The 14,570-nt window shown below is 40.5% G+C and overlaps 2 protein-coding genes across 2 annotated transcripts; one reads left to right on the plus strand and one right to left on the minus strand.

Annotated features, from left to right (window-relative positions):
- Positions 1 to 2,510: 2,510 nt before the first annotated feature.
- Positions 2,511 to 7,637, plus strand: ctsz (cathepsin Z). Its single transcript, XM_041033783.1, has 6 exons — positions 2,511 to 2,751; positions 3,961 to 4,124; positions 4,305 to 4,484; positions 4,588 to 4,738; positions 5,805 to 5,967; positions 6,809 to 7,637. The coding sequence occupies exons 1-6, from the start codon at positions 2,624 to 2,626 to the stop codon at positions 6,932 to 6,934; spliced, it is 912 nt and encodes a 303-aa protein (XP_040889717.1). The 5' UTR covers positions 2,511 to 2,623; the 3' UTR covers positions 6,935 to 7,637.
- A 643-nt stretch (positions 7,638 to 8,280) lies between these two features.
- On the minus strand, positions 8,281 to 14,247 carry nelfcd (negative elongation factor complex member C/D). Its single transcript, XM_041033782.1, has 15 exons — positions 14,021 to 14,247; positions 12,922 to 13,034; positions 12,630 to 12,739; positions 12,356 to 12,465; positions 12,093 to 12,200; positions 11,634 to 11,786; positions 11,099 to 11,229; positions 10,838 to 11,003; positions 10,613 to 10,747; positions 10,207 to 10,346; positions 9,946 to 10,060; positions 9,765 to 9,860; positions 9,524 to 9,664; positions 8,915 to 9,044; positions 8,281 to 8,667 (listed from the first exon to the last, which is right to left on the minus strand). Exons 1-15 carry the CDS (start codon positions 14,075 to 14,077, stop codon positions 8,633 to 8,635), a joined length of 1,740 nt encoding a protein of 579 aa, XP_040889716.1. The 5' UTR covers positions 14,078 to 14,247; the 3' UTR covers positions 8,281 to 8,632.
- Positions 14,248 to 14,570: the final 323 nt, after the last annotated feature.

Here is a 14,570-nt window from a genome sequence, read left to right on the forward strand (position 1 = left end):
AACTCATACAAAGGTGTGATGCATTTCCAGTTTAAACCTGCTGCCGAGCCAACGAAGCTACAGGAAAAATAACTGCTACAGGAAACGGGTCCTCCACCTTTTGGAAACACATGGGACTACAGTTACACACAGAGGTTTACAATAAATCACAGTTCAACCCCCACTTATTTATTTCCGTTTTTATTTTTGTCAATCACTGGCACAAACATGTCACTAATAAAGCTTTTGACTTCTGTTGAATTTCCCGCCAACTACCAGTAAAAACAAGGAACATGAATTTCATGGCTTGAATGTGGACATTGCTTCAGTGTTCATCAGTTGAAGCAAACATGGTTTACTTTTGATTGTCTGCCAAAACTAAATGAAAGTGATAGCCAATAACTACCAGTAATAGAAAAATTCAAATAAATAAAATATAAATATAGATATAAAAATAAAATAAATTGGAACCAATTCTACTGAATACAGAAAAGACAATGTACAAAGGCTGTGACAACATTCTCCACAATGGATAATCAGTCCTGAGTGACTGTTGTGTATCCTCCACCTCCACTTCTTTATCCTTATCCTTTGCTTCATCCTCTGTGTCATCAAATTTCATAAATCCAACTGCACGCGCAGAAAAAGAAAAATTATTAGAAATATGTAAAGGCAATCTGCAGTCACACTGTACTGCTCTCACCACGAGTACCCTTACGCAAAAAATACGTGACTACATAAATACACAAACTCCACTAAACAATGCTAAACACAATAAACATACCACTTTGAAAACTACATGCACACAATACTTACAGGCTGTACATTAAATCATTAACAGAAAGAGCGCTCACTCTGTCGCCGTTTCCAAAAACTAAAAAAAGTACAGAACACTCACTCTGATACCATTCCCATGAACCAAAGGAAAATACACATTTTACATTTTTATACTTTTTAACACTTTTAACTTATGAACTTTAAATATCACTTTTAACCTTTAAAGACAGCACACATACACCAAGTCCCCATATTTGGAAGCAAAAATATGTTGCCTGTGCATCCACTGCCAATACAGGATTAATACATCTACATTACCACCTGCCTATATTTTTGCTAGCATGTAAAAAGCAATACCCGCCGTGAGGGAGCCGCTAGATATAAAGTTCACAGCTTGTTCTTTTCGCTTGCTTAGCGAATTTAGCTTAGACTAGCTACCAGCCTAGTTCTGGTTAGTGAGCAGTGACTTAGCGACTTAACAATGTTTGTTCACGTTAATCCTTCAGCTAACGTGAATATTTTTAGGCACAGTCGTTTTCAAAAGTAACTCCAATTCCATTTAAACTATGGCCAATGTTTAGCTAACGTTAGCTGGTACGATGACATGCAATGGCAATTGTAGCCACAGCAGTTTTAGGTAGTTTAAAACAACAAAGCTAGAACAGCTTACACTATAAATACATAAATGAACATAAAATGAACAAACATGACCAACTTACTTTCAACTTAGAGGAAAACGGTGATACTTGATGTATGCTGAACAGAGCCGAGCGGCCACTTGCTTCCACGCGCCAAAAGCTTGGCGTGTTGCCTCGGCCAATCAGGGTGCCGTTTACTGGTTGGCTTATGACGACGTGCTGCCTCAGCCAATCAGAGTGGCGTTAACTGGTTGAAATCATAAGAGTTATAAAATCAAGGCTCCTATGTACCATGAAATTATTTTCTGAAGCTTAATTTCCAACAAGTTGCATTTCCATATAAATATTTGAATAAAAACATTAACAAATAATAAATAAATAATTACTAACAAATAATGTTTAATCACAAATAATCTATAATCGTATCCATTAATCATGTTGATAACAACAATGTTGATATTTGTCATTAAAAAAATTACATTCATTAATAATGTCAGTTTCCTGCACCTGTCTTAGACGTCCACATGACGTCCAAAAAAGTTACCTAGTCCGACGTTCAAATGTTGACCTGCATATTGACGTCCAAGTGGGGTCATGGTTAGACGTCCAAATATCGGACCTAGTTTGCACGTCGTGTAAATGTCCAGAACTGGTCATGGACCGACGGACGCAATATAGACACGATCTGCACGTCCATCAGAGGTCTAATGTTTAGTGGGGAACTACTGATTAATTCCCCGTAAAAGTTGTTCAGTTGTTCAATCCTGACCAACAGTCAGGTGCCCATGTGGACACTCATACAGGATTTGTTTACTGGAGTCATTGCTCCTCTTCACACTGATCTTTAAGAGATCTCTCCCTAATGCACCTAAAATGTAAGTGATGGTCCACTGTTATCTTCATGTACACAAAAAAAGAAAAAACACTCCACGGTTTATATGTTTATCGGTGCATTTCACAAATCTCCAAAAAGTAATTTGTTTGCCAATATTTTAAATCTAAGTATATTTTTATCCCTTAGCTTTGGCATGGTCTTTGTTGTTCAGTGTGACCGTGACATGTGACTGTGTGTCTGCGTATGACGCGTTTTCGTGGTCACATGACTGTCTTCCAGTATCCGCTTTTCGGCACGGAGTTTACCGACAGACCCACGGCAGAGTGTAGGTAGTCTCCCGCTCCCGTCTTCTGTAATACGCCGCTTCGTGGAGCCTGCCCGCCCGGTGTTAGATATGGCTCGGAGAGCTGCGGTTGTCGTCCTGTTGTCGGTTGTTCTCTCCGGTGTGTCGGCGGGAGTGTTTTTCAAGCAGAAACAGCCCTGCTATGTCCGCACACCGAGCAAAGGCGACTTTGGACTGAAGTAAGTGGAACAGATTTATGTACTTTTCAAAACCAGTTAGTCGGAAATTACGAAAAAAAACCCACAGATAACTACAGATAAACTAATTAAAGCGGGTATTTTATTTTACTAGCTAGGTAACGTGAACTTAAATAGCCGGCAATTGTCTTATAACACCAGGCTGAGATAAATATGGTTCACTTCATACTAATATTAGCCAGGCAAGTTAATTTTACTGTCTAGTGTGAAGAATATGCCTCGATATGTAGCATGTAAGTGTCGCTAATATGGACGTGGGGGCGCGAGGGGGAAGAAAGCTGTGACTTTCGGTTTTAATCTCCTTGTTTTTCTGCCGTTTGCATTAAAATACTGCTTAGATCACGTTGTTCTTTCTATGGTCGTTGTCATCACCTTCCATAAATCACGAGGTTTATTCAGTCACATGTTGAGGAAGTTTACGGCATTGAAAAAAAAAATCCTGTACTTGAGCTAGTAACCCCTGAAAAGACTGCTCAACACACCTAATTTTATTGTTTTTACTGGCCAACAAAAGATTACAGGGAAACAAAAAGCTTCTCTTCATAACGCCACCTACAATCTATTGTTTATTTGATATGATTTGCATTTTTGACTACAAATAGTGATAAAGCAGGAAATCCACTCATTTAAAAGGCTGGAATCAGAGAATATTTGGTATTATTTCAGTAATTTTGCTTGAAAAAATGATTAACCAACTATCAAAATAGTTGCAAAGATAATGACCAAGATATATACTTGAAAATAATGCTGGAAAAAAGTAAACTCCTAGGTGTCCTCAGTGGTACTGTAGCTATGGTTTGTTTGCGCATGTGTTTCTGAGTGTTTGCACATCAGGGTCTTGATGAGGAGAGGGAGGAGGGTTTTACCCTTCAGTAAAAGCTTTAAGGCTTGTGTCTGGACTTTTTAAAGATTTAAAAAAAAAAAAAAAAAAGGAAATGAAACTACTGCAAGAAAATCTTTACACGAACAGTCCAAAACCCAAAGACATTCAGTTTACAATTATGTTAAAGAGATCAAAGCAGCACATTATCACATATGAGAAGCTGGGGACTTTGAGAATATTGGGCTTTTTTTTCTTGATAAATGGCGTAAATGTTTAATCATTAATTTTTTTTTTTACATGGGTCTTGTGTATTATTGAATGTGTTGCTGCTGCAGAACTGATGTATCCAATGACCTGTCTGTCCACAGGACTGCTCCTCGTCCTCATGAGATTTTAAACATGTCTGATCTGCCGAAGTCCTGGGACTGGAGGAACATCAATGGTACAAACTATGTCAGCACAACCCGCAACCAGCACATTCCCCAGTACTGTGGCTCCTGCTGGGCCCATGGCAGCACCAGCGCCATGGCAGGTATGACTCACAATAAATTTCTTACTAGAGACTTGCTGAGTCATTGTGGTTTAGTGGTGGTGTAGATCAGCAGGTGCTCACATGACATATTTTAACACAGGTACAATAGTTCCACTTCCTCATTGCACAGGAGGAACTAGTTGTCATGGTTTTCAAGTTCTGTGGCTGCCCTCTCACCAGATCGTATCAACATTAAGCGGAAAGCAGCGTGGCCGTCTGCCTACCTCTCTGTCCAGCATGTGATCGACTGTGGTGATGCCGGCACTTGCCACGGAGGGGATCACACCGGGGTTTGGAGGTACGCTAACGAACACGGGATCCCAGATGAGACCTGCAATAACTACCAGGCTAAAGACCAGAGTGAGTGGCCTTCACTCCTTTACTTTGCGTAAAGTAATACACAATTACAATCACTTACACTGTCTGAGTCTGAGTCGTGCACGTTTTTCTTTCCTTCCTAAAGAGTGCAAGCCCTTCAACGAATGTGGCACCTGCACCACCTTTGGAGTGTGCAACGTTGTGAAGAACTACACCCTGTGGAAAGTGGGAGATTATGGATCTGTCAGCGGGAGAGAGAAGATGATGGCAGAGATCTACGCTAACGGACCCATCAGGTTTCCTTTTCACTTTTCTTTTAGAGCAGTACATCAGTTCATTCAGCTTGCTTTTTATACTTCATTTATTTACTACTCACATCCACCTCACAGACATAAATCACAGCCACCCACATGCAGACAGACACAAACAGGCGGTTACTGGTCCTAAGTCTGAGAAAGTAGAAGTGTGTTCAGTTTGCTTTAGAAAGTAGACACAGTTGTGACAGATCTCAGGTCAGGTCAGGATGTTTGTTCCATAAGGACAAAAGGTAAAAAGTCTTTCACAACCATGTTGCTCCACAAAGGAGCACAAATAAAATAAAAAAAAAAAGGAATGAGAAGAATCTGTATGTTTCTGATAGGAGTATTTTTCAGTACGATGTTAGCCTTGCCACCATCTTGCTCAATGGCAGAAAATGCAATTGGGCACCTGGTAGGATCTGAAAAACGCAACACACACCCCCAGATATACCCGTGTTTTAGGCTGTAATGTGGTTACAATGGAGAAAAAAAAATCAAAAATATATAAAGAATATTGACTGTATTTATTTCTAAATAGCTTTGGGAGCTACTTCTATACAGTCATTTTTTTAGAGCCAGAATCTGACAGAGTTGTGTCTCAACAGTCAACTGGTCACTATGAAAATAAAGGTTGAATTTTTGATTTTATAAACACACATTAAGCCTTTTCTTATTAAAAAAAAAATCGTACTTAAAAACGTAGGAACACAACCAAATCAAGTAAATAAATGAGTTTGTTCTTGGCTCCATGGAGAGCTAAAGATTCAGTGCAGTCAGACCACACAAAGTTTTCTATAATTACCAAACAAGTTTTCTAAAATATACCTTTTCGCTTTATCTTGGAATCAAATGTTTGTGAATACCATATTGGTCTGCAGGCCCAGGGGTTAGAAACCATTGAATTAGGAGGGCCTCTGTACTGTAACTTCCACATTTAGCTGCTCAGACCCTCTGAGGCACACTGTTGTAATATGCACATCCTCATTCCAGTGTAGCTGATTGCAGTCATCAGTTCACCTTTACACGGAAGGAGGATGTAATCTGTGCTGTTTCTTTTCTGCAGCTGTGGGATCATGGCCACAGAGAAGCTGGATGCGTACAACGGAGGTCTCTACTCTGAATACCAGAGCGAACCTTACATCAACCACATCGTGTCAGTGGTAGGATGGGGAGTGGAGAACGGCGTTGAATACTGGATTGTGCGCAACTCCTGGGGAGAGCCATGGGTAAGTCCTCATCAAACAGATCATTTCAAACAGTGAAAGTCGGAAGGGCTGTCAGATCTATGGTAAAATTTAAAAAGTTTGCTTTCTACTAGTGGGCTTGCAGCCTATTATTTGTGTCTCAAGTCATTTTCATTGTATACAAAAATTAGTTACTTGAAGCCCCTCAAAACTCCTGCTGGCTGGCTGCAAAATGTGGAAAGGATTTCCTGAACGGCGGCGTGTCTCATTACTACGCCTCTGTTCAGGAAGTCCATTCCATTTGCAGGCGAGCATTGCAGCACCATGGCTAACCAACTTTTTGCAATGTTTGCAAAGCCATAGTACCGAGCTCAGTCGCGAGTTAGCTCGATGCTAACATAATATGGAGAACCCCAATTGACTGGCTAGCGCATTAGCATCGGCCGCGGTATTAACTTTTAAACAAACGATAAACCAAAGCGGGGCACCATAACAGGAAAGTCATACACGTAATTCACACACCAACAATATATTACTCACAGACTTATCTCCCTTCTAGGTACAGCAGGAAGAAAATGAACAGTGAATGAGTTTCCGCCCCTCAGGATATTTGAGATTTGAAAAACCTTGGTTTGTTGCTGCTACAAGAGCCAGTATACTTAATTTGTGCTGATCAGATCAAGCAGCCCTTTTTATTTCTAGTTTATTTGGAGAGGGGTAGTCTTAAAGAAGGTTACCCTTTATGGGTATCTGTCTTGAATTTAATTTATATTGACTGTTAACAGGATTTCGGAAGTGAAAACATGTGGATCGGTGCATCCCTAATTGCAACAGTTTATCGATTATCACAATAGACACTGATTTATTTCTCCCCTCTCTTCAGGGTGAGAAGGGCTGGCTCAGGATTGTGACCAGCGCCTACAAAGGAGGAAGTGGCAGCACATACAACCTGGCAGTGGAGGAAGACTGCATGTACGGAGACCCAATCGTCCCTAAAGCCTACCTCTAGAGGACACCCGCGCCCACATTGTCAGAGGTCGCCATTGCACACTCTCACGATGTCTTCCTGTCTCGGGCAGAGGAAAACTTTTTTTTTTTTTTAATATGTAAATGCTTGTAAAGGGAAGTTCAGATTTTTCTTTATAGAAATATTATCTGCATTTATTTTTTACTCTTGTAATCAGGGGGTCAGATTTCAGGGCCAGCATCTTCCAGCTGGATATTAGACCTGTTTGAATCAATGCAGGTCCGTGGGCTGTTTTTACAGTCTGAAACTTTTTAGTTGAGTGAAAGGAGTGAAACGCATCAGTACAAATTACTGTGCTACAGAGAAATTCAGCCACTGCATGCTTAAAAGCAATTATAGGATGACTAATTTAAGTTTACATTATCAATAGGACAGACAGCAGGTTGTCTGTAGCAATTTTGAAATTCAAACTGACTCAGCCAAAGAAGACGGTGTTTTTAATTTGTCCTGCACTGCTCCAACTCTGAATGTTTTCAGCGTCTGCTGTTAATGATTTGAGGAGTTTGCACTACAACCCGATGCAGGATTTGTGCAAAAAAAAAAAAAAATTAACTTTAACTGTGCCTTATATGCACTTTGTGTCAAGTAACAACTCATGTAATTTGCTGTTTGTTTTCAAACTGAACAATCTACACATCAAACATTTGTTTCAAACTGTGCCAATAAACACAACACTTAAAATCTGTCTTTTGAGTAAGTTACCCTCTGTCTGTAAGGCCGAAATGTGGTTGTGAAAAGCTTTTTTTCTCCTTTACAGAGTGATTCCTGTTGTGGCATGATTATACAGTTCCTTAGAAACTTTTCAGGCCACTGATGCAGCACAACCCGCTTATCCACGGTTCATCTACCAAATGTGTCCAAAACAAACACATGCAAGTCATCAAATTACAGTCAAGGCCAGAAGTATTTGGACAGTGACACATTTGTTTGTTCTTCACACTGAGCTGCTCAACTTAAAACTGAGACTCGACACTTTAATCTATCATTATTTTATTTCAAATTGAATGTGCTGACACTCAGAGCCTAAAGGACTAATAATGTGTAACTGTCCAAATACAATCTGGACTGTGTACTCACCACTAGTTCTTGTAACAAAGGTCAGTAAAGCTCTTTGCAGAAAACACGTGATGCTGATCTGTATATTCTGCTTCAGTTACAGATCTTGGTCAACATTCACCAACACCAGAGAAGGTAGATGTTAATCTAAAGTCCTGATCCACAATGGGGAACTAGTTTAACTGCTGTGCTTTTCCAAGTTTTGTGGATTTGCTGATCATATCTGACTGCAAGATGTCTCCAATATAAAGTGAAAAAAGTGCACTAAAGACTACATATTCTGGTTTTTATTTTAAAATAGCTCAAACCATCATAAAATATAGAAAATCAAATATACAGGTGAAAAAGAAAAACATTTAGCTGCATCTTCAGAGCTTCTCCTCTTGTCTGATTACCGTACTTTTCCATCATTCTACCAGCTCAGTGACATTTGCATTTTTGTTGCCTCAATAGAAACTAATCCTTGTTTGCTTGGTCAAACTAAAAAGTCTGTCCGGTCTCCAAGCAACGTCCCTCAACATCAAGGGGAACATTTGGTTATCATCGAGATCACAGATCATCTGTACCTGTTACATCTTCTTGGTACAGTCTCCAACAAGAATGTTTCCAGTGTCCTTTTCCAGGTCAGTTAATCATGATGAAGTTTGACTTGCAATGGGCTGAAAAAAAAAAACAAATAATAAAACAGGAAAAGGGGAGTTTCCAAATTTGACCACAACATTTAAACAGATGTTATTTTAAGTTCTATTTTCACAGTCCTGTGTTCACGAGTAAAAACCACTTCCGGCTTAGGTTTATGAACATGCAAAGCTCTGATATTGTGGGTGGAATAAATTAAACAGAGTACTGTAAACTTGAAATAAGTAGCATGTTTGTGCTGGCTCAAAATATTAGCACATCACTCACCAATGAACTCAGCAACGGGATCATGTTCTCCCTCCGTGCGGATCGTCCCTGCGATGCTGTCGTTCTCCAGGATGGGCAGAAAGAGCTGAACAAAGTCTGAAGTGTAGGGAGGTGCAATCACATCCAGCACCTTTAAAAAAAAATTAAAGGTTAAATAAATTTGTTCCAGGGTCTGTTAAGAATATTTTCTGATTGGTGTTATTTATGTAAAACAGACCTGTTTTCGGTATGATCAACTGACAAACACTAAGACAAAAAATTGTTTCCAATATTTACCCTGATAACTATTTGATCATTTTATTAAATACATCCTGTGCACAAGATCTTGGTTCTTTCAGGCTTTGCTGTACTGAAATAAATAAAATATCATGGGTTCACTCTTTTCAGGCACTTCTTTTACAAAAAAAAAAAAGGCTCTGTTCCATGACATAAAACACTATATAAAACATTATATTAAACTTTATTTACGACCATTCCAGGGCCCTGAATGTATAAACCACAGTTTGAGACTGTGATGATCTGCAGACATCCTGTAACTCGTTTGATGAAGGAAACTCTTTAAACCTGAAGTCAGTTCCTTTCTCATGTTTGATCAGAAGTCGCTGTTACCTCAGTGACAAAGTATCTGATGAGGGAGATATCCGTGTTGAGTTTCTCCAGACACTTTCGAATATAACCAACTACGGGCAGCACGTAGCCACGACTCAGCAGATGAACCATTCGGTCCAGCAGAGTCTTCTTCAGCTCCAGCTGAGGGGGAAATACCAACATACTGACAGCAATCGCAACATACAGACTTCTGTTGAGTTATGAAATGAGAATCATTCATTTAACGTCCACAAACACACACCTGCTCCATGACGTCTAGCTGGGAGTGCTCCGTCTCAAACAGTTTGATGAGCAGCTGGAGGACCTGCGGGTGCAGCAGCTGGTGACACGTACAGATCTGTGCAGAGGAAGAGTTTACCTTTAAATTCGACTTCTGTGTTAAAGGCTGAAAATGAAACTTTCGCATGGGAGTACGCGCTTACCTCGTCTAACAGAGCTAAATGTACTGGAGTGTGGTCGGTCTGGAGCTGAAAGTAGCGCGGCTCAGACACCGTCCAGTCCACCCACTTTAAAACCCCCATGGCAACCACTGGAAACCTGAACACAAACACCCACAAAGCCAATGAAAATCATTTTATCAAAATAAAGGTTCCATCAGTTTCTTCTCCAATGAAAGGTGCTCGTTCCTTAGCTATAATTAGAGGAGTTGCAGGTTTTGTGGCAGTGAAATTTTATTCTCTCACCGGATGCACTGGTACAAAGTGCCGAGTTCAGCCACCAGCTCTGTGGCTCCTTTGTTCTCATTGCAGCACAGGTTGTGAACAGTCTCTATGGCCTTAGATGTCGACTTCAGCTCGTCTTTATTGATGTTAACTCGCTTGTTCTGGGATTGAAGAGATGTCACATGTTAGGGAGAGTTTTAAGCCGCAGGTGTAGAACCAGGGAGCATAAAGTAAACAAATGAGCACATAAATTCGGCCAGTAAATAAACAACTTACTACTGATTGAAAGCAGATGACAACTGTGTGTAATACACAGTATTTTAGTTCAACTACGGAAAACACTTCTCCTCGTGTGTAACTTTATTTTTTGCTAACATCGCGTTAGCGTCATTCTATCAGCAGATTTCAGTCTCCGTGTTTTCTGTACCTTTTTCCATGTCTCGACCACACTGGCAGCGTAGGCCAGGATATGGATGTATTTGTGTTTGTGGTCTTGGTTGATCTTTGATCCAGGTTTAAACAGTGACTGCATGAACAGGTCCAGAAAGGCAGGCACTCTGATCTAAAGAGGAGAACGATAAATATTTCAGTTATCAGAACTTTAGCAAGCATTTGGTGGATATAAGCAGGACCAAAGACGCCCTGTCCTCACCAGCTCCACAGGAGGCGGGTCCATGCTGCTGAACATCTTGAACAGAACTGTGATATCTGCAGGATTCAGGGCTCCTTTAGACAACATGGCACCCAGTGCCTGGCAGGCTCGTGGGTAGGCTGCTGCTGTTCCGAGTGCGAGGGTTATCTGGCTGGCATCATGACCTCTGAGACACGGAACACAGCCACAGAATTAATGTCAGCTGTCAACTTTGGTGTTTGTTACATACACACATTTTTGCTGAAAGAGAAACAACTGCACCTCTCGTGTGCGGACTTCTGCACCTCCTGGCCGATCCGACGAACAGCTGAGCCGCCCTGTTCCTCCTGAGCCAGGATGGACATCATTGCCTGGGCGAAGAGGTAGGTGTGCTCACCGTGACACACCATCTTCTACAGGAGAGAGGAGGGAACAACTCAGCAGAGATCTTCAAACACAGCAGCAGCAAATCAAGACCCTCGAGATGATGTAACATTTTAAAAATATTTAATTTACAATGAAAAGTGGCAAGCTAGAATGAGTGACTGCCAGTTTTCAAAGAAAAATACCTTTAAAATTATTAATCAATAATCAAAATTCTTGATTAATTGATAATTTTAGTGCTACAATTGGGGTTTAAAAGATGTTAATCACATATTAAAGGAAAAGTAAATCTGATGTTTGAAGAGATCAAACCAGACAACTCACTGAAAAGCAGCAGCAGGTGTATAAAACAAATAACTGGTCAACACAGGTTATGAATCTTATATTTCGTGGAATCATGGTTTACAGAAAGTAGGTGAAAGTTAAGCCTTACAGCAAATTCTGGCAGGTTCTTCTCCAGGTTTTCCTCTCCTCCATCCAGCAGCGTGGCCAAAGATGTTCTCAGTACCCGGGAGAAAACTTCTAGCTGCTGACACGCTGTGGACACACTGGTGATCTCACCCTGGTAACCAGCATCTGAAATGAGCTTCACACACACACACACACACACACACACACACAGGACATGTGACTAAATGAACTACTGCAAAGCTAACAACTGCTCTCCAAGCTCTAAAGCATGTCTGTTTCATGTCTAGCTGTCTATTGGCTGCAACTGTTGATCTTTTCTATTATTGTCAGTTCGCCTATCCATAATTTGTTCACTATGTTTAGGCTACAGAATATAAACAAAAAACAAACTAATGAATTCAAACACTACGAAATGATGAAATCCTTACATTTGAAAAGATAGAACTAGCAACAAAAACTGCTTCTTTTTGTGTAAATATACCTTTACAGTGAAGTTGAGCATCAGGCAGTCGGGGTGAGCCTCTGCCAGCTTATAGAAGAGATCCCTCCATGTAGTGTGTGCTATCATCTGCTCGAGCCAGGCAGGAGTCTAAAAACACGGCAGACTGGATTAGTTTCACGTCCACATAACTTCCCCTCTTCAAATTGCAGGTGATTTCACAAAAATAAATCAATAAATCGGGTCCATAACAACTTCAGTTATTTGTAACCCTGACGAATATGTCTTTAGCACAAGATGCTCACCTCTCCCTCAACAGTGAAAATGGAATCTGCCTTCTGGGGGTCAAAGTGCTTTATGAGGAGACTCTTGAGGTGATTTTCTACTCTCTCTTGGACCTGAGCAGGCTCTACACCTGCAGTCAAAATAAAGAAATTACAGAGAAATAACAGATCATCAATAAAAGCAGCGGAAGGTCTTTTTTTATTTTTGGCATAGCAGTGACGACTCAAAGCCCCAAAAACACCATATGCTTCAACGTGTTAAAGAATCTTGTGAATCTTGTAATTTGTCACCTACCCATCTGGATGAGCCACTCAGCCAACAGGTTAACGGTCTGAGCCACGGCAGAGTAGTTTTCAGACAGAAGCTGGATAACGTGTTCTGGAGAGCCACCCGCTTGGAAATACCTGTGAAAAAAATATTGTTTCATCCATCATCATCCAATTCTCAGCAGATCTTTACGATCTATTGGTCAAAATCCTATTATTAATTTTGCAGCCTTGTCCTCATCTGGAAATGTTTTGTGTGTGTGTTGAACAGAATAGAGGGAGGGTGCATATTATGTTTGTATGAGAAGCCAGATGATTACGTTTTGAGGGTGTTGAAAATCGCAGGCTCCATGATGTAGTCCCTGCTGGAGAATTTCTGCAGACAATCCTCCTGGATTTTTCCATCATTTTCTCCTTCAACATAACCATCCTCCTGAAAAAAAACAGCAGTTTATGATTCAGTAATGGCTCTTCTTTTCTCTTTCTCTGTTTTACAGTAAATACAGTACAAAAAAAGGTGGTGACAGCATTGAGATAGCTGAGGAGGACTGAAAAGTGCCATGAACAATATTTTCATATCATCATCAGACTGTCCAATGTGGCAAATTTATTTTATGCTCCATTTGTACGACTGACTAAGCATAATCAGATTTAAAACACACTAAAACTAGGCTGCAACTAACCATTATTTCCATTATTGATTAAGAATAAAGAATACTATGATGTCTCCAAATGTCCTGTTTTGTCTGAGCAAAGAGCAAAGATGTTCAGTTTACAATGCTATAAAACAGAGTAAATCAGAAAATCTGGAAAAGCTAGAAATGTTTGGCATTGTTGCTTTAAAAAAGATCAAAGACCTATTGATTAACTTATCGTCAATCGGTTAATCGACAAATCTCTGCAGCTCCACAACTAAAAGCTCTATTTTTAGTTCCATGGCATAATAAATGTGTGGTGTTTCAGATGAATGTGACATTTCCCGGAATATAACTGTCTTTATAAACTCTTTGACAAAACAGTGTGTGGACATGCAGTAAAAACAACTTTGTACTGCAGATGTATCATGAAATCACTGGGCTTCTATTGCAGAGCCCCAGTGTTTACCCACAGGCTGCTACAATTGTAGGTTGAACAGCAAAAAAAGAGATAGAAAAAAAATTATAAGTGTGCAGAGCAACAGTTCCTATGTCGACCAGCTGTGAGTTAGCCTGTAGCCGGCTAACCAAGCCACTAAGCTGCTGTGAGTTCAAACCATGCGGCGCATCTGTACAGTACAGCTGTGTGGACACAACTGTCTCTGCACATTGCCTCTGCGTTGGCTGAATGTGAATTTACAGTTGTCACAACAAATAGCAGCAGCTGCTGGAGCTGCAGCTAAGCTAACGCTGCCGAGCTAACAGCAACAAGTCGACTTCTCACCATGGTACTGTCCGTGCCCTCCCAGTCTCCTCCACCGCTGTAATATTCCTCGTCCATGATGACGGGAAAGAAGTAACTCTAACTTAGCAACACTAACCCAGCTGTGAGTTTTTAATCTTGACGTGCGTTCTTTTTTCCCGCGGATGATGCTGGAGGTAGCTAGCTTAGTTTGCTAGCAAGCTAACAACAACAGGAGGAAAATGGCGAGACGGTAAGATTCAGGCCACGCCCCCTTAACTTGTAGCGCGATGTCCCTGAGTTTAGACTGTCAGGTACAGCCGTCCGCAACATAGAAATCCACACTAACAGTGAAACTTTTTTAAAAACTCTTCAGTATACAAGCAACTCATAATTTTACCTCTCAGGTCAAATGGAATAGTACATATCCTAAAATTAAAATGACAACTTGACAGAAGCAGCAGGTGTTAAGGCTGCACAGGATGTGAAATTACACCTTTTTTATTTGCATACATTAACGAGACAAGCTTAGTGTGAGAACAAAAAATGAGTTTCTTTAAGTGTACACACCTGCATTCTGAACTCACAGCTG

This window comes from Toxotes jaculatrix, chromosome 3 (assembly GCF_017976425.1).
Source record: "Toxotes jaculatrix isolate fToxJac2 chromosome 3, fToxJac2.pri, whole genome shotgun sequence".
Classification (NCBI taxonomy): Eukaryota; Metazoa; Chordata; class Actinopteri; family Toxotidae; genus Toxotes; species Toxotes jaculatrix.

Coding starts and splice junctions, on each gene's coding strand:
- nelfcd (XM_041033782.1), bottom strand. CDS start 14,077: ATGGACGAGGAATATTACAGCGGTGGAGGAGACTGGGAGGGCACGGAC. Junction 11,787..12,092: donor TGCTCAACTTCACTGTAAAG/GTATATTTACAC, acceptor GTGTGTGTGAAG/CTCATTTCAGATGCTGGTTA. Junction 9,861..9,945: donor ATTTAGCTCTGTTAGACGAG/GTAAGCGCGTAC, acceptor TCCTCTGCACAG/ATCTGTACGTGTCACCAGCT.
- ctsz (XM_041033783.1), top strand. CDS start 2,624: ATGGCTCGGAGAGCTGCGGTTGTCGTCCTGTTGTCGGTTGTTCTCTCC. Junction 2,752..3,960: donor AAAGGCGACTTTGGACTGAA/GTAAGTGGAACA, acceptor GTCTGTCCACAG/GACTGCTCCTCGTCCTCATG. Junction 5,968..6,808: donor ACTCCTGGGGAGAGCCATGG/GTAAGTCCTCAT, acceptor CCCTCTCTTCAG/GGTGAGAAGGGCTGGCTCAG.